The 22,795-nt window shown below is 44.9% G+C and overlaps 1 protein-coding gene across 1 annotated transcript in view; it reads left to right on the top strand.

The window, feature by feature from the left end:
* l(2)41Ab (lethal (2) 41Ab) overlaps positions 1–22,795 on the top strand; it is a 253,675-nt gene that overhangs the window by 93,944 nt on the left and 136,936 nt on the right. Inside the window, exon 2 of the mRNA XM_070284230.1 lies at positions 3,099–3,241. Within this exon, the coding sequence (XP_070140331.1) occupies positions 3,099–3,241 (143 nt within the window). The remainder of the gene's footprint in view (positions 1–3,098; positions 3,242–22,795) is intronic.

The raw sequence follows: 22,795 nt of genomic DNA, 5'->3' as shown, positions 1-22,795 counted from the left end.
AGTTCGGAACTAAGGGTGGAGTCAACGGCAATTAAAACTCCACCACCTCGCTGGGAAAGACGGTCCAATCTATAAGTTGTGTACTTACCCGGAAAAATTTCGGAGCTGAGAATCTCCGGCTTTAACCAGGTTTCGGTAAACACAATCACCTGGGATGCAAACGAAAGACTATCAGAATGCAATTTAGAGAGCTTGCTGCGTAAGCCTCTAGTGTTCTGATAGGAAAGTAAGAGGGAGGTATTTAGTTTTTTGGCACTGCCGTGACGCCCGCAGTCACTGTGGTTTGTGCCGGCCGTGAAGGCCGTTTTTTCTTTATTTTCACCTCGAACTCCTTAACTACCGCGTGCTCGGGCCAGAAGTCACCCGAACAAATTGAGTCAAAAAGCTCACGGGAGACACTTATTTTAAAAGATGAGATATCTCTGGGGTATGAAAAATTAAATTTTTCCACTTTCACATTTTTGGCTTGTGTTTTGCTCAGTATATGAGCTAGTACATCTTCCGATGCGAGATCAGGGGCAAGCCGAGAAACAAATATTGTTTTTAGTGGTGGAATAGCGGTGATGGTCTTTGGTAACGCAGCATTACCGACTTCTACTAGTGGTTCAGCCCTATTTTTGCCCTTTGGGATAGCTGAGATTTTTTTTGAAGTCTGCGGTGTCAGAGATTGAGACCCCGCAGCGGACTCAACTAATAACACTGGCGGATCTGATGCCATTACTGCCCCGGCACCTTCGAATGCCGAATCTTTAGCCGTTCCCGATCTTAACACCATTGGAGTTGGCGTCAGTGTCGGGGTCTGTGCCGAGGGAGTGTGCCAAATCTTTGGTGGCTGGGGTTCGCCCAACTGCAGCCGACCAGCAGCAGATTTTTTGCGCTTTGGTGACTCGCTTAGCAGCTTCATGCCGCTAAATTGAGCGTCCAGCGCTGTGAACAGGTCATTTGTTTTGCGGAAGTTGACCCCAAGTTCACTAAAACCGCTTTTGGTTTGCCGCATGAAGGATAGCATATCCTTCTCCACCTCACGACAGGCATGGCAACAATAGCGCAAGCCATTTTTGGCCGAAATTGCGTCAGCGATACGGCCCGTTAAGCTTAGACACTTAGCGTGAACGACCGCATCGCAAAGCCAGCAGTAAAGGCTGGGCTGATCTGCCAAAACCTCCTTTTGGCAGCCTTTAATATCACAAATCATATTTGGAACCATTTTCACTAGTCTTTACCCACGGTGCGCAGATAAGCAGTACCGAAAAACAAGAGAGCGGGAGCGTAAGCGTGGGTGAGAAGAGAAACACGAAAGCTTTGGAGCCGGTTAAATGCTGCTGCTAGAAGCAAATAAACGGGACAACACAAAGAGGGGATAAGAAAACGCAAAAACACAAAAACTAAAGGTGATTAATTATATATATATTAATTAAACACTGAAAGCCACATGCACATGCACTCGCGTAGCGAAACGGCAAAATTACGAATTGTATTTTAACAATTTAAAATTTGGACCCCGGTGGTTTAAATGCAAAACAACACAAAAGTTCGGAGCGCAAAACAAAAACACGACCGTTCGCTATGAAAGTCAAAAGTTGATATGATTATAAAATATAAATGAATACATTAATAACTTTAAAGGACCGCCAAAATGGTTGTTTATAAATAATGCTATTTAATGTGATTACTTAAATGGTCCAAATTAACCAAATAATTATTTGAGACCACCGGAATTAAAACTGTGAAAAGTGTGGCAGCATCTTAGGTGCCTGGATTTGCTTAATTCTACAATTTTTTGCCTTTTTCTGGCTTAGAAAAAGGACAATTGTAAATATAATAGGCAGTACTTTACGTTGTTTGCTTATTACCAACAACACAAGTTAGCTGCTTGAGCAGTGAGAAACGATGAGAAAACGAAACATCCGATAGCAGAAATTTGCCGAAAATCGGAACAGCTAAAAACGAAAACGGTTCGTTTTCGCCCAAAACGAAATCGAAAAAATTTTACGATTACCGGAGCAGGCCTGGTTATCGATGTTTCACTTGACGTTTCTGCACCTCTACTTGATTAGCCCGATATTTTATTCATTCCAGAATTTTAAGTAAGCATCAGTAGTTACAAAATCTTTCAATAATAAAGACCAGTTTAGGAATATTTTAGTATTATTAAGTGCGCCTGTAAAGTGTACTAGTAATGTATTACCCATTTTAAAAAGTTATAGGATCTTCCCACACACCGTCAAAGCGCATTCACCGTCCGTTGAACAAACGGTCCATAAGGTTTTGCCGTTCCGAATTTTTCCAAATGGACCGCCGTTAGAACGCATTAAAATCTAAACAGGGTTTGTTTGGCGATAGTTGGCGATAGTTTTTTGGTGCAACTCTGAAAATTTTACCATCACTACGAAAGTGTATACACACTTGGCGAGAAACAAATGAGATATGGAATTTAAAATGTGGCGCCAAAGCTACAAGCATGCCCAAAATAGTTGTTGGCGTTTTTTCTGTATATTCTTGACCTAATATGTCCCCAATTGTTACTATTTAATATAAACCGCCTGCCTCTACCTTATTTTAAAGATTTTGGATGCCTATACCACCTATAGACACTCTTCGGGGAATTTGCTCTTTGTTAGAGAAAAATCATTAGAAAAACTAAAATTCCTTGTCATTTAATTCATTTAAATTTAGTGCGGATAAATTCTGACGCAATCTGTGCCTTTTGCTGTTGTACAACAGCCAAAACAGTTGGTAAATGCTCCATTTCAAATTTGCAACTGCCAATTCGACAGCCTTTGTTTACGTTTTCATGAGCCACAGCTGATAGATAAGCTGTTCGGATGTTGAATGTGTTTTGACGTTGTGTGGGAACACGAGTTTCATTTGTTAAAAATTCCAAACGTTCCCCACAAATGTGCTGTGTGGGAAGACAGTATTAGAAAACAAATCTGGACTTTTGTTTATATACACATACAATTATATTTATATCTTGGAAACGGTTGCGTAAAATTGCAAACCGCAGGAATGTTCCTGAAGCTAGTTTCCTTTATTGACAACCAATAAGCATATATCCATCATATTTCTTTTTTTTTCTATTTGTAATACTATGGTAGAAAGCACAAGGAGTCAATTCAACTTAACTTTGCTGGAATTGAAGCAATTAAAAAACAAATTGGGAAGGAGATTGAACTACAGAGCAAGCTGGAATCATTTAAGCAACGACTGGCCGATGAAACAAGTTCACTAAGACGAGACTGTAAGTAGTGAATTCTCATTTTCTACTACTTGTACAATTAAAATTATTATTTGTAATTATATATTTTAAACATTTTTCATAGTTTACTTTAATTTTGAATGAATTGTTTAAAAAAATTGAGAGTTTTATTTCAAAACAAGAAAGGAAGCTAACTTCGGCACGCCGAATTTGTATACCCTTGCAGATTGGTTTTGATATTTATATTATAAGTTTAAATGCTTAAAACACACACAAAACAGAGTTTCATTACATTTTACTTATACTTATTATGTTTACAGTTTGACAGTTACAGTTTTACATTCCCAGCTTAACATTTTCTCTACATTTACCGATCGCTTCTATGGCAGCTATAAGATATAGTTGTCCGATTTTTATACCAAAATTCTAGAATAATAAAAAAAGCTTATATCTCAGAGTAGATGAAAATATGTTGAAAAACACCGAAGTTATAATTTTTTTCTATTAATTTTTCGATCGTTCCTATGGCAGCTATATCATATAGTCGTCCGATTTTCATAAAATTTTTACCAAAATTCAGAAATAATATATAATGGCCACATCTAAAAAATGGTGTAAAAATGTTAAAAAACAGCAGTTATAAATTTTTTTCTAAAAATGTATCGAACATTTGTATGGCAGCTATGTATATGATATAGTCGTCCGATCCGGCCCGTTCCGACATATATAGCAGTGAGAGTATATAGAAGACAGACGGACAGACGGACTTGGCTAGATCCTTCACTGCGTTGCAAACTTCTGACTGAAATTATAATACCCTGCAAGGGTATAAAAATAAAAGTTTTTTTAAACCCTTGCAAGGTTTTAGTATTAAGTCAACTGCTGGAGCAGGGATCGCAATTATGAGTTATGAGTAAAATAAAAGTTATGAAAAAATTGAGCTGGAAAGATAAATATTTAGGTAAACCATAATTTTTCAAGGAGTTCTCAAAAATAAAATAAACTTTTATACCAAATTTTTATTTTTTAATTGCGCTTTTATTTTGTAATATTTATTTTATTTATTTATTTTATTTATTATTTATTTTTAAATTGTAATAAAAAAAGTTTTAGAATAATTATTATTTTTCAATTTTTATATAAAAGTTGGGGTATAACAGTTATTTTCAATTTTTAAAATAATAATTGAAAATTAAAATTATTCTCCAATTTTTATTTAACAAAATTAAAAATAAAAGTACCTGACAATAAAATTGCCAATTTTTATTTTAAAAATTGAAAATAAAAATTTAATCGCAATAACTTTTCAACGGAGCGGTATATCTTAAAGATTGACATAAAATTAATCTACGCTTTAATACCTTTCGTTTGATGTATATATTGTGGGTATTACATATGCATAAAAATATGCGTATACGTAATGCTTATTACATTCCCCAAACAAACAAGGATAATAAGTGTCTTCTAGCCAACATTTTTTGGGTTGGCTTCTTTATTAAAATCCTGCGGAGTCGACGGTCCAGGTAAATTGCCGAAACCATAACTTCATTAGAAATTAATGCTTTCTCGCGACATTCTATGCACTTCCCCATATCTTATGCACATTATCTGACATAGCTTATATACACTCACAAAACAGAGTTTCATTACATTTTATCTATACTTATTATGTTTACAGTTTGACAGTTACAGTTTTACATTCCCAGCTTTACATATTCTATACATTTACCGATCGTTTATATGGCAGCTGTATGATATAGTTGTCCCGATTTTCATAAAATTTTGAAATAATAAAAGAAGCTCATATCTAAAGGTAGATAGGAATATGTTGAAAAACATCGAAGTTATAGTTTTTTCCCCATTAATTTCCCGATCGTTCCTATGGCAGCTATAAGATATAGTCATCCGATTTTCATAAAATTTTATATATATATAAATATAAATATATCTCTGTCGACGCACAGTAGCGCCTTTTCTCATTTTACGTTGCAAAAATCATAACTTTTGAACAAAATAAGATAACTAAATAATTTAGACGCCATTTTATAGGTAATTGTTGTAAAATTTACATATGTAATGGAAAATCTGCCACGCCCACTCATTCGCTTTTTAAAGGGTATCAAAGTAAAGAAATATTTTTTTCTCAATGAAGACAATTTTTTAAAAATATTTTTTATTTAATTTTTTATCTTTATTTTTATGTATTTGCTCAGATAAAAATAGTTTGAAAACTGGAAAAAAAATTTTTTTTTTATTTCAACGTGTAACCGCCACACGCTACAGTTAGTATATTTTTTGGTTAGTATGAAGCTGAGTCGGTATTTTGGTATATTTAACCCTGAGTAGTTTTGGTTTATGCTGTTGCATTTCCGGGGACGCAGCTCGACGCAGCAGATGTAAGTTGATTTTGGTCCAGAATAGATCCACAAAGGTCGTAGGTATAGTGTGTATAGTGGCTCAGCCCATCCAAAAAAGATATAGACTACTTTAGCCAGAAAAAAGTGAAAAAAATGGACACCTGGCAGGTAGCGATTTACCTGTGCAAGCCCTAACCCAATTCCCCTTTTTTTTAGATTGGGTTACAGTTTATGAATGTGTCTATTATTTAAAGCAAAAATCATGGCGATAGGTAATATAGTTTTTGTGTAATATTACCTGAAAGTCAACAAATTTTTCCTTTTTTTTTCTTATGATGCAAAAATGGAAACAAAGTTCAACTTTGAATGCTTATATCTTCTACAAAAAAAATCCGAAAATTGATTTTACAGCAGATTCTGAATCCATGGGAAATTTCCTGTCGAATAAGTATGGTTAAAATCGTTTTTGCGACAACGACTTTTTCGATTTTTGCAACGGCTTTTGTTCGGGAGGCGCTACTGTGCGACGGCCAAACATTGTAATCGATAGGTAGAATAAGTGTTGGAAGGAAATTCTAGTATTTTGTAAGTTATCCGATGTTGTATGGATTTCTTGGCCCATGAAGTAGGGGCCTACTAATATCGGCACTGTGAATACCGCCTAAATTGTGCTTTTTCATTGTCTTGTGAATTGTAGGAGGGCACACTGCGGTAAGCTTAAGTTAGTTTAAAAATGTATTAGGCTAATTTAATGTATTCACAGAATAAAACCGCACCCTTGAAGTTATCCCTCTCTTCGGACCTACTTGTGTGGGGAGCCGTTTAAGGCAACTCCGCATGAAGCAAGACAACTCCTTTTATTCGCAGTCCTAGGGAGACTGCAAGGGCAACTTGCGCTGGATGGTCTGATGCCCAGCTAGAGAGTTGCCAGGAGCGCATTCCCGTCCCAGTAGCAGAGTCGCAGTCAGCGATATAGTGGAGCGCAGCCAGCGCCGAACACTGGGTACGGACGGTGGCGCAGGAGCGCCAGGCGCACATTCCCGTACCAGTAGAGGAGTCGCAGTCAGCGACATTGAGGAGCGCAGCCAGCGCCGAACACTGGGTACGGACGGAGACGCAGTCAGCGTCAATTGAGGTATCCGCAGCAAGCGGACAGAAGGCGCAAGGAGCGTCAGGCGTCGGTGTGACGCAGGCAGCGGCACAAGGGTCGCCATTTTGAAGCGCGCTGAGGCAGCGCCATATTGAACCTGGGATGCAGCATTCCCCCAGGAGGAGTTCCCGGCTGAACGGAGGGGAAGCCACCCCTACAACAACGCGAGCGGATCAGCAGCCAGCGAGTAGTGGAGCGGGAAACCGGCCGCAAGTGAACATAACCACGGCGGCGGCCATTTCTCGCCCAGCCACTACGGTGACTACAGTAGCGTCTCAACCGAGGAGTACTGCTGTCACAGCTGCGAGTTCAGTGCCGGAGGAAGGCCACCCACTGACGTCGTACCTTATGGAGAGGATTACGGCGTTGGAGAATGAGCTGAGGCAGGTTAAAGTCCTGAACAGTGAGAGCACCGCCAAACGCGCGCCAATCGCAGTTGGCCCAAGCGCAAATGGCGCCAACAGTGAAGCGTCGGGGCGGCCGCCATCTTGGGGCGGGCCGCCAGTAGCCATATCTAACGGTGAGGCCCCAACTAACGGGGTCGGGCCTGTCCCACATAGCTATGTCGGTGCGAGCAGTACGGCCTGCACGCAGCCGCCATATTGGAGTGGACCGCCATTGCTAACGACTAGCAATCATCTAGTGGAGCCACTGTGTGCTACGAGTGTTGCGCAGACGGCGCATGGATTCGTGCTACCGGGCGGGAGCATCCACAACGTGGCAACAGCATCGCCATTTGTTGGATCCTACGCCTCGATGACGCCGAATGGAGCCCAAGGAGCGAATGGGCCAAGAAGGCTTCCGGACCTGCCTGTATTTGGAGGGCAGCCCGAGGAGTGGCCTATATTTAACTGTGCATTTGTGGAGTCGACCCAAGCATACAACTGCACAGACCTGGAGAACAACCAGAGGCTGTTGAAGGCGCTGAAGGATGAAGCACGCGAGACAGTGAAGTCGCTACTGATTCACCCTGGGAACGTCAGCGCCGTGATGGAGCAGCTGCGCTTTAGGTTTGGCCGACCGGAGCAGCTTATACGCAGCCAGCTGAACAGCGTGCGAGAGGTGCCGCCGGTTTCGGAGCAGCACCTGGCGAGGATCGTCCCCTTCGCAACCCGAGTGAGTAACCTCACGGCCTTCTTGCAGTCAGCGAAGGCGGAGCAGCACCTGGGGAACCCCACCCTCATGGAGGAGCTAGTGGCAAAGCTTCCTACGAGCAAGAGAGTGGATTGGGCCAGGCACGCTGCATCGATCGAGCCCTTTCCCACTGTAGCGCACTTCAGCACGTGGCTACAGGAGTACGCAAACATCGTGTGTACGATTTTGGACGTCGAGGGATAGGAGCCGTGGCGTCTAGTCCTGCATGCGAGCGTCGACCAGAACGGATGCGAGCAGCGGGATGATCGGCATAGAGGTTGTCCCATTTGTGGAGGGCAACACGCTACGACGAGCTGTAGAGAGTTCATCGGAGCTTCGCCATCGAGAAGGTGGAGCATGGTGAAGAGGCATCGGCTCTGCTTCACATGCTTACGGATTGGTCATACAGCTAGAACCTGCAATCGGCACGGCGAGTGCCGAATCAACGGATGCCGCCAGATGCATCACCGTCTGCTACATGGAGCGGACGAGGGGCGAAGATGGCCGGAGCAGCAAAGTGGCTTCAGGCGCCACGACGGTGGGAACCAGCAGTCAGCAGTTTCCAGACGCAGCCCGGAAAGAAGGTCTTCGCCACGAGGTGGTTACAGGGACCACGAGAGGAGCCAGCAGCCGGCGGTTCTCAGAAATAGCCTGGAGAGAAGAGCCCCGCAGCCAGCGGAGGCACCTGTGCAAAGGAACTTAAGCTGCATTGACGCCGAGGGGGGCCGACTATTGTTCCGTATACTGCCAGTAACGCTGTACGGAGCTGGTCGCCAGGTAGATACCTACGCGCTTCTGGATGAAGGATCCTCCGTCACGATGATCGATGACGAGTTGCGGAGGGATCTGGGAGTGCGAGGCGAACATCGACAGCTTAACATTCAATGGTTTGGAGGAAAGGCCAGTAGAGAGCCCACCAACGTGGTGAGTCTAGAGATAAGTGGAGCTGGGAAGCCCACTCGCCACGCGTTGAGGAACGTGTACGCCGTTTCGAGTTTGAGTCTGCCGATGCAGACGTTATGTCGGCGAGATGTCCAGGGCGTGCATAAGGATGCGCGTCTGCCGATGAAGCCCTACAGCAACGCGGTGCCGAAGTTGCTCATCGGACTGGACCATGGACATTTGGGATTGCCACTTAGGACGAGGCGGTTTGCCAGAGAGGGACCGTATGCGGCCGCAACCGAGCTTGGATGGGTTGTGTATGGGCCGGTAAGTGGACCATTGACTACGCCGTCACCGAGGTCCTGCCTTCTAGCCGTGTCAATGGAAGATGCGATGGAAAAGATGGTAGAGGACTACTTCGAGATGGAAAGCTTTGGTGTGAAGCTCGCGCCACAGGTCGCAGCAAGCGATGACGCGCGGGCACAAAGGATCCTCGAAGACACCACGGTGAAAGTGGGGCGTCGCTACCAGACGGGACTACTCTGGAAGGACGACCACGCTGTGCTGCCACGGAGCTACGAGATGGCGCACAGACGGCTGATCAACGTAGAGAAGAAGTTGAAGCGCAACGGGCAGTTGGCGCTGGAATACGATCGTATCATCAAGGATTACGTGTCCAAAGGGTATACGAGGAAGCTGCAGCCGGATGAGGTCGCCGTGAAGAGCGACAAGCTATGGTATTTGCCACATTTTGGTGTCGAAACCCCGAACAAGCCCGGTAAGGTCCGGCTTGTGTTTGATGCTGCAGCCAAGGTTGGAGGAACCTCTCTAAATTCGGCGCTGGACAAGGGGCCTCAGCACTATAAGCCCTTGCCAGCCGTGCTCTTCCATTTCAGGGAAGGAGCAGTCGGAGTCTGCGGTGACATCAAGGAGATGTTCCACCAAGTGCTGATCCGACCCGAGGATCGATGTTCCCAACGGTTCCTTTGGAGAGATGGCGACGACGATCGAGACCCGGATGTGTACGAGATGAACGTAATGACGTTTGGAGCAGCCTGCTCGCCGAGCACTGCGCATTACGTGAAGACGCTGAATGCCCTGAAGTTTCGGGATTCAGATCCGAGGGCAGTCAAGGCCATCATCGACCACCATTATGTTGATGACTATGTGGACAGTTTCGCTACAGAGAGCGAGGCTCTTGCGGTATCTACCCGAGTGAAGGAGATACATGCGGAGGCTGGCTTCGAACTATGCCAGTTTTCATCCAGCTCACCCATCGTGGAAGCGGCGTTGGGACCACCTGGACGAGTCAAGAGCGTCGGATGGGGTGAGGCTGAGCAGAAGATCCTTGGAATGCGCTGGCAGGTAGCAACGGATGACTTCAGATTCAACGTGGAGCATCATCGAGTGCCAGAAAGCGTTCTAAGTGGAGATCGAGTCCCTACAAAGAGGGAGTATTTGAGCCTGCTGATGTCAACATTCGACCCATTGGGATTCCTGTGCTGCCTGATGATTACAGCGAAGCTGTTGCTGCGAGAGATATGGAGGCAGAAGATCCAGTGGGACGAACCACTACCGGAGGAGATAGGCAGAGCCTTTGCTGCCTGGCGCAGGCAGATGGACGCCGTGGGACAGTTCCGATGTCCTCGGCACTATTTTGGGCATGGAGCAGTTCGGACCATCGAGTTGCACGTGTTCGTGGATGCGAGTCAATCTGCATTCGCGGCGGTGGCCTATTGGAGGGTCATGTACGAGGATGGCAAAGTGCTGGCTAGTTTCCCACGGCTGGAGCTGCAGGCAGCGGTTCTTGGAACCAGATTGATAAACACTATCAAGGAGGAGCACAGTGTGGACATCAGCGAGACGGTATTATGGACGGACTCAAAAACGGTGCTGAGATGGATCGGCAGCACCCACCGCCGGTATAAGCAGTTTGTTGGCAACCGAGTGGCGGAGATTTTGGAGTCGTCAAAGGTTTCCCAGGGGTGCATGTCATAACGCCCAGTCTCATAGTGCCCACGGGCGCTATGACACAAACAATTGTGTCATGGCGCCCGCGGGCGTTCTGTCACTTTTAAAAGTGTCATATCGCCCGCACCGAAAATGTCAGAGCGCCCGTGGGTCTTATGACATTTTTAACCTGTGTCATAACGCCCTCAATTTCTTAAAACTTGCAAAGTTTATCAAGAATCAATGAAAGTACTGTTTTTAATAATACAGTTTAATGTGTTATCTCGTTTGCTACAAAGTGATGAAAATGAAAGCGGCGAAGTCTCTATTGCTCTGCCCATATTGCAGGCAAATAGTAGACAGCCAAATCAAAGTTTTTCAATAATGTTTAAATGAAATAAATTACATGTTAACACAATTTTGTATTTAAATTTACTTTATTAAAAGCGCAGGCAAAAAATTTTTGTCTGCGGCGCTTCTTTCGAAATTAAGCAAGCAAAAATTGTTTTACATAAAAATCGCACGCTTTTAATAAAGTAAATTTAAATACAAAATTGTGTTAACATGTCATTTATTTCATTCTTACAATATTGAGCACTCGATTCTCCCAAATAATTATGCTGGGCGGCCATTTGTACCAGGTATTTCATTATTATTAGGTTCGGGCGTTAATGCACTTCTTTTAGTGTCATAAGGCCCACAAGAAAAATGACATAGCGCCCGCGGGCGATATGACACTTTCAAAATGTGACGGAAAGCCCGCGGGCGATATGACACTTTTAAAAGTGACAGAACGCCCGTGGGCGCTATGACACTGGGCGTTATGCCATGCACCCGTTTCCCAGTGGAGATGGGTACCTACAGCTGACAACGCAGCGGATGATGCGGCGCGGTCGCAGAACAAGGCGGACCTTAGCCCGGAATCCCGGTGGCTAAGCGGTCCCGCATTTTTGAGGCAGCCAGCGAGCGGCTGGCCAGTGCCTGAGGAGGGAACTGAGCGTGTTCCGGATGCATCTGATGACGAGGAGATGCCGAGTGAGTTTGCATTGGTGGCCACAAATGAATTTGTCATTCCGTTCCAGAGATTCTCGAGCTTCAGCCGCCTGGTGAGGACCACAGCCTGGGTCTTGAGGTTTGCGCGTTGGTGCCGCAGACAGAGAAGCGAGCTCGAGGAATACGGACTCACTGCAAAGGAGTGTGAGGCCGCGGAGAACCTGCTGGTCAGGCAGGCCCAATTGGAATCGTTTCCCGATGAGATGAGGTCGGCGAAACGCGGAAAGGAAGTCGCCAGCTCGAGCGAGATTCGAGGCCTGGCGCCGTACATGGATGAACATGGAGTTCTGCGAGTTCATGGCAGAGTTGATGCCGCGCTGTGCATGCCGTACAGTGCGAGGAGGCCTGTGATACTGTCACACAGGCACAGTCTTACTGAGATGATTGTGAGACACTTCCACGCCCAGATGAAGCATCAAAACGTGGATGCGACGATTGCTCAGATCCGGACGAGATTCTGGGTCACGAAGATGAGGCGCATGCTGAAGGAGGTGATCTCGTCGTGCAACGAGTGCAAGTTGCAGCGAACGCGGCCGATGCCGCCGATAATGGCACCCCTTCCAGAGGATCGATTGGAAGCGGGTGGATGGCCATTCAAATATACTGGATTGGACTACTTTGGACCACTGCTGGTGACTGTTGCCCGTCACCGAGAGAAGCGTTGGGTCGCCCTGTTCACGTGTTTGACGACAAGGGCGATTCATCTGGAGCTGGCGCATGACCTGTCGACGGATTCCTGCATAATTGCGATCAGGAACTTCGTCTGCCGTAGAGGACCGGTACATAGACTGCGGAGTGACAACGGCAAGAACTTCGTGGGAGCTGACAGGGAGGCCAGACGATTCGGAGACGTGTTCGAGACGGAGAGAATACAGAGTGAGTTATCCAGCAGGAGCATTGAATGGGTCTTTAATTGCCCATCGAACCCGTCCGAGGGTGGAGTATGGGAGCGGATGGTGCAGTGCGTCGAGCGAGTGCTGCGCCATACATTGAAGGAAGTCGCGCCGAGGGATCACGTATTGGAAAGTCTACTGATCGAGGCGGAGAATGTGGTCAATTCGCGTCCGCTCACCCACTTGCCGGTGGATGCGGACCAGGAGGCGCCGTTGACGCCAAACGACCTGCTCAAGGGAGCAGCTAACCTGCCGAATACGCCTGTTTTGGAGGCGGAGCTGCCCAAGGAGGGTTCTACGCGAAAGCAGTGGAGGATTGCTCGCATGCTGCGAGACCGTTTCTGGAGGAGGTGGGTCCTGGAGTACCTGCCTACGCTTGTGCGCCGCGAGAAGTGGTGCCGGAGAACGGAGCCCATCCGCCAGGGCGATATGGTCTTCGTCTGCGATCCTGCCTTGCCCAGACGAGAGTGGCGCAAGGGCATCGTGGAGGAGGTCTACAGCGGAGCTGATGGAGTCGTCAGACGCGCCAGTGTGCGCGCGAGCGACAACGGACTATCTCGGACAATGTTGCGGCCTGTCTCGAAACTTGCAGTTTTGGATTTGAGTGAAGCGGTTCTTCACGGGGTCGGGGATGTCGACGGCCAAACATTGTAATCGATAGGTAGAATAAGTGTTGGAAGGAAATTCTAGTATTTTGTAAGTTATCCGATGTTGTATTGATTTCTTGGCCTACTAATATCGGCACTGTGAATGCCGCCTAAATTTTTTCATTGTCTTGTGAATTGTAGGAGGGCACACTGCGGTAAGCTTAAGTTAGTTTAAAAATGTATTAGGCTAATTTAATGTTTTCACAGAATAAAACCGCACCCTTGAAGTTATCCCTCTCTTCGGACCTACTTGTGTGGGGAGCCGTTTAAGGCAACTCCGCATGAAGCAAGACAATCCCAAAAATGATGGAATAATATTGAAAAACAGCCAAGTTATAATTTTATTTCTAAAAATTTATCGAACATTTGTATGGCAGCTATATGATATAGTCGTCCGATCCGGCCCGTTCCGACATATATAGCAGTGAGAGTATATAGAAGACTATATGTAAAGTTTCATTCAGATAGCTTTAAAACTGAGGGACTAGTTTGCGTAGACACAGACGGACTGACAGACGGACGGACGGACAGACGGCTCGGCTGTTGATGCTGATCAAGAATATATATACTTTATAGGATCGGAAAGGTCTCTTTCACTGCATTACAGAAATTATAATACCCTGCAAGGGTATAACAAACAAGAAGAAAATCTCGACGGAGCTCAAGGCATTAAAATTGCTAAATAACCGGCTAAAAATAGCACTGTGAAATTCATCAGAAGATGTTACTAAGCACTTATATCTGGGAACATGTAGTGCAAAAACCAATGGTGGTTCTTATTATTCATACTTTCTTTTTTTTACAATTTGAAGGGACTGGTGAGCGAACCGGGAAAAAACAAAGTTAAGAGAAAGGGTTTTTACCCTTTTCACTAGGCCGTTGCACTGAGCGCCCCAAGATAAGCCGAAAATTGGAACTCGGGCAACGGAGTCTATATAGGGAGGCAGGGGACTGGAAGAGATAGAAATTAGCGGGACATCGGCCGGCGCGGTAGCATTGCGACTCTAGGGATTAGAAAAATTTAAGATTAAAAAAAAAGGGAAACGTGAGTGAAGTGGCGCGAAGGAAAATAAACAATAGGGTTGGTAAAAAAATATGTTTTTTTTCTTACACCGTGGCCGTGACGAATAACACGGGCCACAGGGTTTTTTTGTTGTTCTTACGTGTTGGTGCATTCGCTGTCTCCGAGCGTTCGGTGGATCTTGTATGAGCGAGCCCCTCACTTCCGGAGACACCTGCGTGACAGCAGGTCCCAGCACACTTGCGCGCCAGCGGCCGCCAGCACAAGCCATCAGGCGAAACCGGAAGCAACCGGCATACCCAACGGCAACTGGAGGACAGCGGTGAGTCCGTTCCGATCAAAATCGGCCGGCCCTAACCTAGGTGGTCGGCTAATGTTCATGCCGCCTGTAGGGCCTACATTTTTGCTGCTAGGCCTGGCCGAATTCCATTAGCCACCAATCCTGGGCTTCGTCTGCCCCATGCTGTCCCTTATTCTCAGCCGCCGGAAATATACGAGGAAATAAAATTATAATATTTAAGGGGGTCTTCTCATTCAAACCCCGTTTTTTGGACCCTTTTTAAAAAAATTCTTATTTGAAAACGCAAAGAATCATTGAAAACTTTTTTTATTTATTGTATTCAAAAATGTTCAAAGTAACTAAAAAAGTTGTTTTTGCCTCGATACGAGGGTTGATCAAAGAGTAATGAGACTTCAAACTTGGTGGTCGAAAAAAAAGGTGTCGTTCTGGCGGCCACGATTCAGGGTCTCCAGAGCGTCCGAAATAAAAAAAAAAACGGTGTTATAATATAATATTTTTTTTTTTAATTTTTAAAACAAAATGGCGGCCATTCAAAAAAAATCGATTTCGGGCGTTTTTTTTGTAGTTTAGTGTAAAAAAAAAATAGAAAAAAAGTTAAAGCCGAAAATAGTGACAATTCTGCGTCGATTCCACTTTGTTTCATGAAAATCGGTTCAGTTGAACTGGAGATATCATGGCCGCCAGTTCGAAAAACGAGATAAACGCGTTTAAAGTTTGAAAAAAGCTCATTTTGCTTCCCAAAAATGGCTGTATCTTCTAAAGTATTTCGAATTTCTAAAAATCCTTTTGAGGACATATACACAACATCCCAAGCTATAAATAAATGCAAAAAAAAATGTTCTAAGTTAATAGTTTTTGTTGTATTCGGTAACTCACCTGTCGTCGTACCTCTCTTTCTCCGTGTATTCGTGCCTTGTGTCCGGGATTTGTGCAACACAAGTGCTGCGAATTGAAATTTCTTAGGATTATAAAAGAAGAAGGAAGTTTAGAGTGACCCACCCTTGTGGTTTCTTTTGGAGCTCCAGTAGGGACCCGAGGTGGGAAAGGGGTACTTAGCGTAATTTGTTGGCCGGTGTATGGTTGGCCATTTCTCCTTGGCCACTTCTTTTAATCGTTTGGCGGCAGCCTTGGCGCGAGCGCATCCCTGGCTAGGGTCGCGACCACGTTGGGGATTTGGGTCGCACGTACTCTGCCATGTAACAAGCAATCTAAAACGACCATTATAACGTATTAAAAAAAGCAATGAACATCGAGTAAGCGTTATTACCTGGGGGAGATGAGTCGGTCGCCAGACCGCCTGGAATTGACTCCGGTCCGCCGGAGAATGGGTGATGCCCCAAGATGACCAGGAGGCATCACTGGATGGGTGGGTGCGTCGTGGCGTCCACACCTAAGCCACCAATTAGTCCAAATTGTCGTCCAAATCCTTGTTTACCTTTATCATGTAGTGATGTGAGTTTGTCAGCGATAGGTGTTAGTCGAGATGTCCGATATTCGATTGTGCGGACTGCGGGCATCGGGTCGAACCCGCCCTGGGCCACTCTGAGCTAGCCTGGCATTGCCCTGGCAAAAAGCAGTTCCGTTACAAATAATAGTTTTATGTAGGATAATTGATACAAAGAGTAAGTTTTACACATTTGTTGGCGATAGTGGTGGGCAGATGAAGAAGACAATCGTTAGAGAAGTTACATTATACGATGACGTTATGACTATCGACAGTTCGGTGTACGATATGTAAATGTAGATCAATACGGTTGATGGAGGGGGGGTGGCTTTAACCTGAAATGCACTCGAAATAAGAACACGTAGACAGGTTCCCTTGGCAGACTCGGCATTGGTAGGATAAAATACCTCGGGAACGACTGCTCGTGCTGTGGTCGTACGGAACCCAGTAATTGGAGGAATCGGCAGGAATCGTGTGGAGAACAAGGAAATCCTTTGGATGGGTTCAGGTGCGTCATCACGAGGATTCGGAACACTGGATGAAGTGTTGCTTGGATGCAACAATGTGTGATGCCGACCGTGACAAGTAAGACAGTTGTGGGCGCTTGTGCAATTACGGAGTGGATGACCGCTTGCAAAGCAATTTAAGCAAAACTGCTTTTTCTGGATGTAAGATGATCGATCGACTATTGTCATCTGAAGGAAGCGTGGACACAAACGCACTGGATGGTTCTCTGCAGAACACAAATCGCATCTTTTGGATATGGGAACAATCCGCGTACTAAAGGATTTTAGTACTCGCGGTGCCACGATGGGTTTTGTCGGTTTGGACGGACTGAGGCGTATCGTAGGAGGCTGGAGAGAATCGATGGTTTCCAGAGTTCTATGGCGCTCAGTAAGGAAAGAATCGAGTTCTAGCCACGTTGGAATATCGTTGGAATATTTGAAGCACAAATAAACCAATAGACAATCCCAATTATCCGTAGGAAGGCCGGACAGAGTTAGGGATGTGAAGCAATTTTGAATTGTATTCTGCAGCTCCTTCAAGGCTTCGAGGATTGTATGTTCAGTAATTTTTTCACCAACGCGCGTTTATTTTCGAAACGCTCAGTTAGGTTTCCCCATGCTGAGCGGAAACCGTCGGTGAGTGGCGAATTGGAAACTATAGAATGAGCTTCACCACTAGTCTTGGCATTTAAATAGAATAAATTTCTATAGGGGTCAGACCGCTGTGAAAAGGTCCCGGAAAGTCGGTCAGCGAAGATAATCGCCCGAGAAAACATCCGTTTCGCACGGAGGAAGCCGACAGCCAGACGGAAAGGAATTTTGGGGCGCAGGAGGTTGAACTGGAGCAGCTTTGGAGGAGATCGTATCGATCTTTTCCATGAGCTGGGCGGCCCACCGTTCGTAAATAAAATAGGAGTAGTCGTATTTTGCCATAAGAGTAGGCAAGGTGTCCTCCGCGCCCTCGGACTTGGTCGAGATGGATTTGGCAAGAGTACTTGGTTGGAGTGGGTGCTGCTGGATTGCAGACTCTGGACTCGAAGTGACTCAGACGGTCATAGATCAAAGTAAATTTGTTTAAAATTGAAGAAGCCATTTTGGATATTTTTTTACAAAAATGTACTATAAATATATATTAAAATTTATGGGTCGAAGTTTGATTGGGAATTTAGGAACCAATCGGACTCGTAATAATTATTTTTGATATAATAATTACTTTTGTGGAAATTTTTATTTTCTCCTTTGGAATTTGAAGCGGAAATATGCAATTTAATTTAATAATTCCGGTCAGCAGCGACTAATATACGGTCACACTAATGCGGATACGGAAGCGCACTTGGATTTCTAACTTAATTCGTTAGTTGGAATTTTAATATAAAATAATTTACAAATTATTTTATTTATCTGGACTTATGTGATTGACCGGTGTTGTATTTTGGAACAAATACGAGTGTGTGTCTATTTGTGCACTTGCTGTATGCAAGTTCAAAATAGCGGAGATAAGGAGAGGCGGAAAAATTGCCAAATATCGGAGCGTCGTATGCAGACGATTATGTATGTATGTATGTAAATACTTGGGTGAAGCTCAGCTCAGGATAGAGCGAGGGAGTAAATAAATAAATATTCAAATGAAGTTGGCGTTGCGGTGAATATATTTATTTATAGGAGCTGTGGACTGTATTGTTTTTTTTTTTTATTAGATTTATTATATATGTTAAAGTATGCAAGCTAAATGTTTCAAATTCGATAACCGATGATCCATTTCCATTTATAGTATAATGAAGTATTGTCTCTTTATTATCCTCCTCCTATGTTCTCTCCTTCGCAAGCCATCAAACTGAATAAACGTATGTCGCTTAAGTTCAAGTCTGGTGTTCTCCTTTTCTAACGCGTGTGTCGCGTACGGTTTTACTCACGTATTAGGCTCTTATATTTATCCACGAACATAACCCCCAACATAGGTTATGGGCCCAGTGAAATTCGCAAATTAAATAAAGTGACTTAATACAAACATGAGTAAATGTTTCAAATGCGGAAAACGCGGGCACAGAGCAGTGCAATGCAGATCGCGAAAAGGCAACGAAGACGAAAGAACGGATCAAAGTGAACACAAAATTTCGTATTCCGTTTTTTCGGCAACGCACAAAGCAACGGTATCGGAAAGCGCTTGGTGTCTGGACAGTGGGGCAACTTCTCACATGTGTAAACAAAAAGATTTGTTTGTTTCGTTTGTCGAAATCAAAGACAAAATCATGTTGGCAGCTAATAATTTTATCGAATCAATTGGCAGAGGCACAGTGATCATAAAAACTGGTGAAAGTGTGATAAAATTAAAAGATGTACTGTATGTACCATCGCTGCAGATGAATTTTATTTCTGTGGGCAAAGCTATGAGTTATGGACACTGTGTGCAGTTCAAAAAGAAGGAAGCAATAGTCAAAGACGAAAACAATGTCGTGTTGCTGCGGGCAAAAATGAAAGACGGGCTATTCATTTTTGACGATAAAAAGAAACATTCGTTGTTTCTGATGAATAAAAAGGACATAATTTGGCATAATCGGTATGGCCATCTCAATTACAGAAGCCTAAAAGAATTGGTCAACAAAAACATTGTGAACGGGTTTGATGTGAAAAACATTACGGAAATAAACTGCGAAACGTGTAATAAATGCAAAATTAGTGCGACTCCATTTCCAAAAAACTCAGTAAGCCGTGCGTCGGAAGTTTTGGAAATATTTCATACGGACATATGCGGTCCTATGAACGTGCCGTTGGTCGGTGGAGCAAGATATTTTATTACTTTTATAGATGACAAGTCGCACAGAATTTTCGTGTATTTTCTGAAATCAAAGGACCAAGCATTCGAATCATTTAAAGCGTTTAAGAACTTGGTCGAGTGTCAAACCGGAAAGAAAATAAAATGTGTTCGCAGTGATAACGGAAGAGAGTATAAAAACAAACAGTTTGACGATTTTTTGAGCGATTGTGGCATTAAAAGACAGTTAACAGTGCCGTATACTCCGGAACAGAACGGTGTTTCCGAGAGGGCTAACAGAACCCTCGAAATGGCGCGTAGCATGCTCGTGCATGCAGATGTTGGTGAATCGCTATGGGCTGAAGCAGTATCGACTGCTGCATATCTTCGAAATCGAAGCCCTACCAACGCGCTAAAAGAAGATCTTACACCAATGGAGGCATGGAGCGGCAGAAAACCAACTGTGAGCCATTTACGCACGTTTGGCTCAAAGGTATTCGCACTGGATAAGAAAAATCGTCATAAATTTCAAGCTAAAGCGTGTGACGCTTGTACGCGCACAATAATAATAAAATAGGAGCTATAAGCGACATAAGAATATGGATCGGCGACATAATGAATATAATTTGAATTAAATGCGCGCGCGCCACTGATCGCGAGCGGAGGGTCACACTAGACCGAACGACTGGCCACACTATTCGGGCAAATCCCGCACAGGACTCTGGCCACACTGAAGCATCGCCAGGGCCTATATAAAGCGGGCCACGGCCCTGAAGGAATCACTTAGCAGCCGACTGCGATTGGGTCGAGTTGACCTCCCCAGTAGTTAGCAGCGAAGTCACTTTTTGGGAACTCAGGTTCCTATTTATACATTGTAGTTAGGATCTCTGCTGACTTGCGAGTCCAATCTCTGACGACTTTCGAGTCCAAAACACTGCCGACTTTCGAGTCCGATTCTCTCTGCTGACTTTCGAGTCCGAAACACTGCCGACTTTCGAGTCCGATTCTCTCGGCTGACTTTCGAGTCCGAATCTGCAGACTTTCGAGTCCAAACGTTTCTGCTGACTTTCGAGTCCGAATCTGCAGACTTTCGAGTCCAAACGTCTCTGCTGACTTTCGAGTCCGAATCTGCAGACTGTCGAGTCCAAACGTCTCTGCTGACTTTCGAGTCCGAATCGGCAGACTTTCGAGTCCAAACGTCTCTGCTGACTTTCGAGTCCGAATCTGCAGACTTTCGAGTCCAAACGTCTTCGAGCTGACTTTCGAGTCCGAATCTGCTGACTTTCGAGTCCAACAAACGGCGCTGAGCTGACTGTCGAGTCCGACCTACTGGGTTCGGTTGACTTTCGAGTCCGAACGCATTCTCTCGTGGTTGACTTTCGAGTCCGAACGCATTCGCTATTGGGTGGCTTTAAAGGCCCATACCCTGGCGGGACTATCGGCATCCCCCTATCGGACAGCCGCACTCGGGACGAGGACGAATCGGAACTACGGCGTACCCCAGAATCGAGATCCGGCATGAAATTATTGAATTATTATTATTGTACCTTTTAAGTAAATAAACATTAAGATACATTTACAGCATAATCCTCTAGCGTTCTACTCTGGGACGGGGTCGGAATCTCTTACAGCAACCACGCCTGAACCAAATAAATATATCTGCACAGACCCTGGACGTCCCGCTGACTACCCGTGGACGACAGGACGTTACAAGCGGACGAATATATTTTCGTTGGATACTCTTTAACGGCAAAAGCGTATAGGTTATACGACAAACTTCGAAGACAAGTCATCGAGAGGCGTGACGTGAAATTCGTGGAATTTGAAAATACTGTATCTAATTTCACTAATAATGAGTCTTCGACAGGTGTATTAGACTCCATCCCACAAGCAGATGACCAAATACAGGCGATTTCAGAAGAAGTAGCAGCCTGCGACAAACCCAATCCAGAAGAAGCAGCTGTTGATGAAGAACAAGCCCAAGAGCAAGAATCTGAAGAGGATTCATCTGAAGAAGAAGAAGCAGGAGTTCGTCGAGGACCGGGCAGACCTAGGCCGGTGCGCACTGGACAAAGAGGACGACCCCGAAAAGACTTCAACATGCTGAACAATATCGCCGCTAGCACCGACATAGATACACCCATTACTGTAAAAAAGGCGCTTTTGAGCAAACATTCGTTTGAGTGGGAGAATTCGATGAAGCGTGAGTACAAGGCTCTTCTCGATAACGAAACGTGGACGTTGGTCGACCTCCCGCCGAATGCCAAAGAGATAGGATCGATGTTAGTTTTTCGCATCAAACGCGATGACCAGGGCAATGTAGAGAGATTCAAGTCAAGGCTGGTTGCCAAGGGATGCAGCCAGCAGTTCGGTGTTAACTACACTGAAACGTTTTTGCCAGTCATACGGTATGAAAACATCCGTTTAATTATTGCCATAGCGGCAGAGAAAGGGTTGCATTTACATCAGATGGACGTCACAAATGCATATTTAAACGGCAAGCTTGGCGAAAACGAAGTAATTTTCATGAAGCAACCGGAGCACTTCATAGATGCAGAAAAGCCAAATGCCGTATTAAAACTCAACAGGGCCATCTACGGGCTTAAGCAATCCGGCAGAATTTGGAACGAAACAATTGATAAAGCATTAAAGGACTTAGGATTTGTGCAGTCTGATTTTGAAAAATGCCTTTATATGAAAATCAGTGCTAATTCTTATAATCTTATCGCCATTTATGTAGACGACCTAGTTATAGCCTGTTCCAACAAAGATGACCTGGTAAACATCAAGAAGAAGCTGCACGACAAATTCGAGAGTCGTGATAACGGGCCACTCCACCACTTTCTGGGTATGGAGATTCGTCGTGAGGATCCGCAGGGTACTATTTCTGTGTATCAGAAACAGTACATTAAGAGCATACTGGAGAGGTACAACATGGGCGTATGTCGCTCTGTATCGACGCCACTGGATCCTGGATTCCAAGGAAGCTGCTTGGACGAAAGCTGCAAAAGGGCAAATGCGACCGACTACCGGTCGATCATTGGATCGCTAATGTATTTAGCGATATGTACTCGCCCTGAAATCATGCACTCTGTGTGCAAACTGGCCCAAAGGAATTGCGATCCACACCAAGAGCACGAGCTAGCAGCCAAACACATATTGCGCTATCTATCGAAGACGATCGACCTGAAGCTGCGTTATCAGAAGACTGGGCAGCGCCTGCATGCGTATGTCGATGCAGACTGGGCGAACAGCATCCTAGAACGGAAGTCGTACACTGGGTACGGTTTCTTCTACGGAGGATCGGTGATTTCCTTGGAATCACGCAAGCAAACTGTCGTCGCTTTAAGCAGCACCGAAGCCGAGTACGTAGCGTTGTCGTCAGCTGCCAAAGAAGCTATGTACCTGAGACGTCTCCTGAAGGAAGTTGGATGCCATCCGGCATCTGATCCTGTCCACATATACGGTGACAATCTAAGTGCACAGCAAATTGCTACCAATCCCGT

The sequence above is a fragment of the Drosophila kikkawai genome, chromosome 2R (assembly GCF_030179895.1).
Source record: "Drosophila kikkawai strain 14028-0561.14 chromosome 2R, DkikHiC1v2, whole genome shotgun sequence".
Lineage (NCBI taxonomy): Eukaryota > Metazoa > Arthropoda > Insecta > Diptera > Drosophilidae > Drosophila > Drosophila kikkawai.
This window is presented reverse-complemented; position numbering and strand designations above follow the sequence as displayed.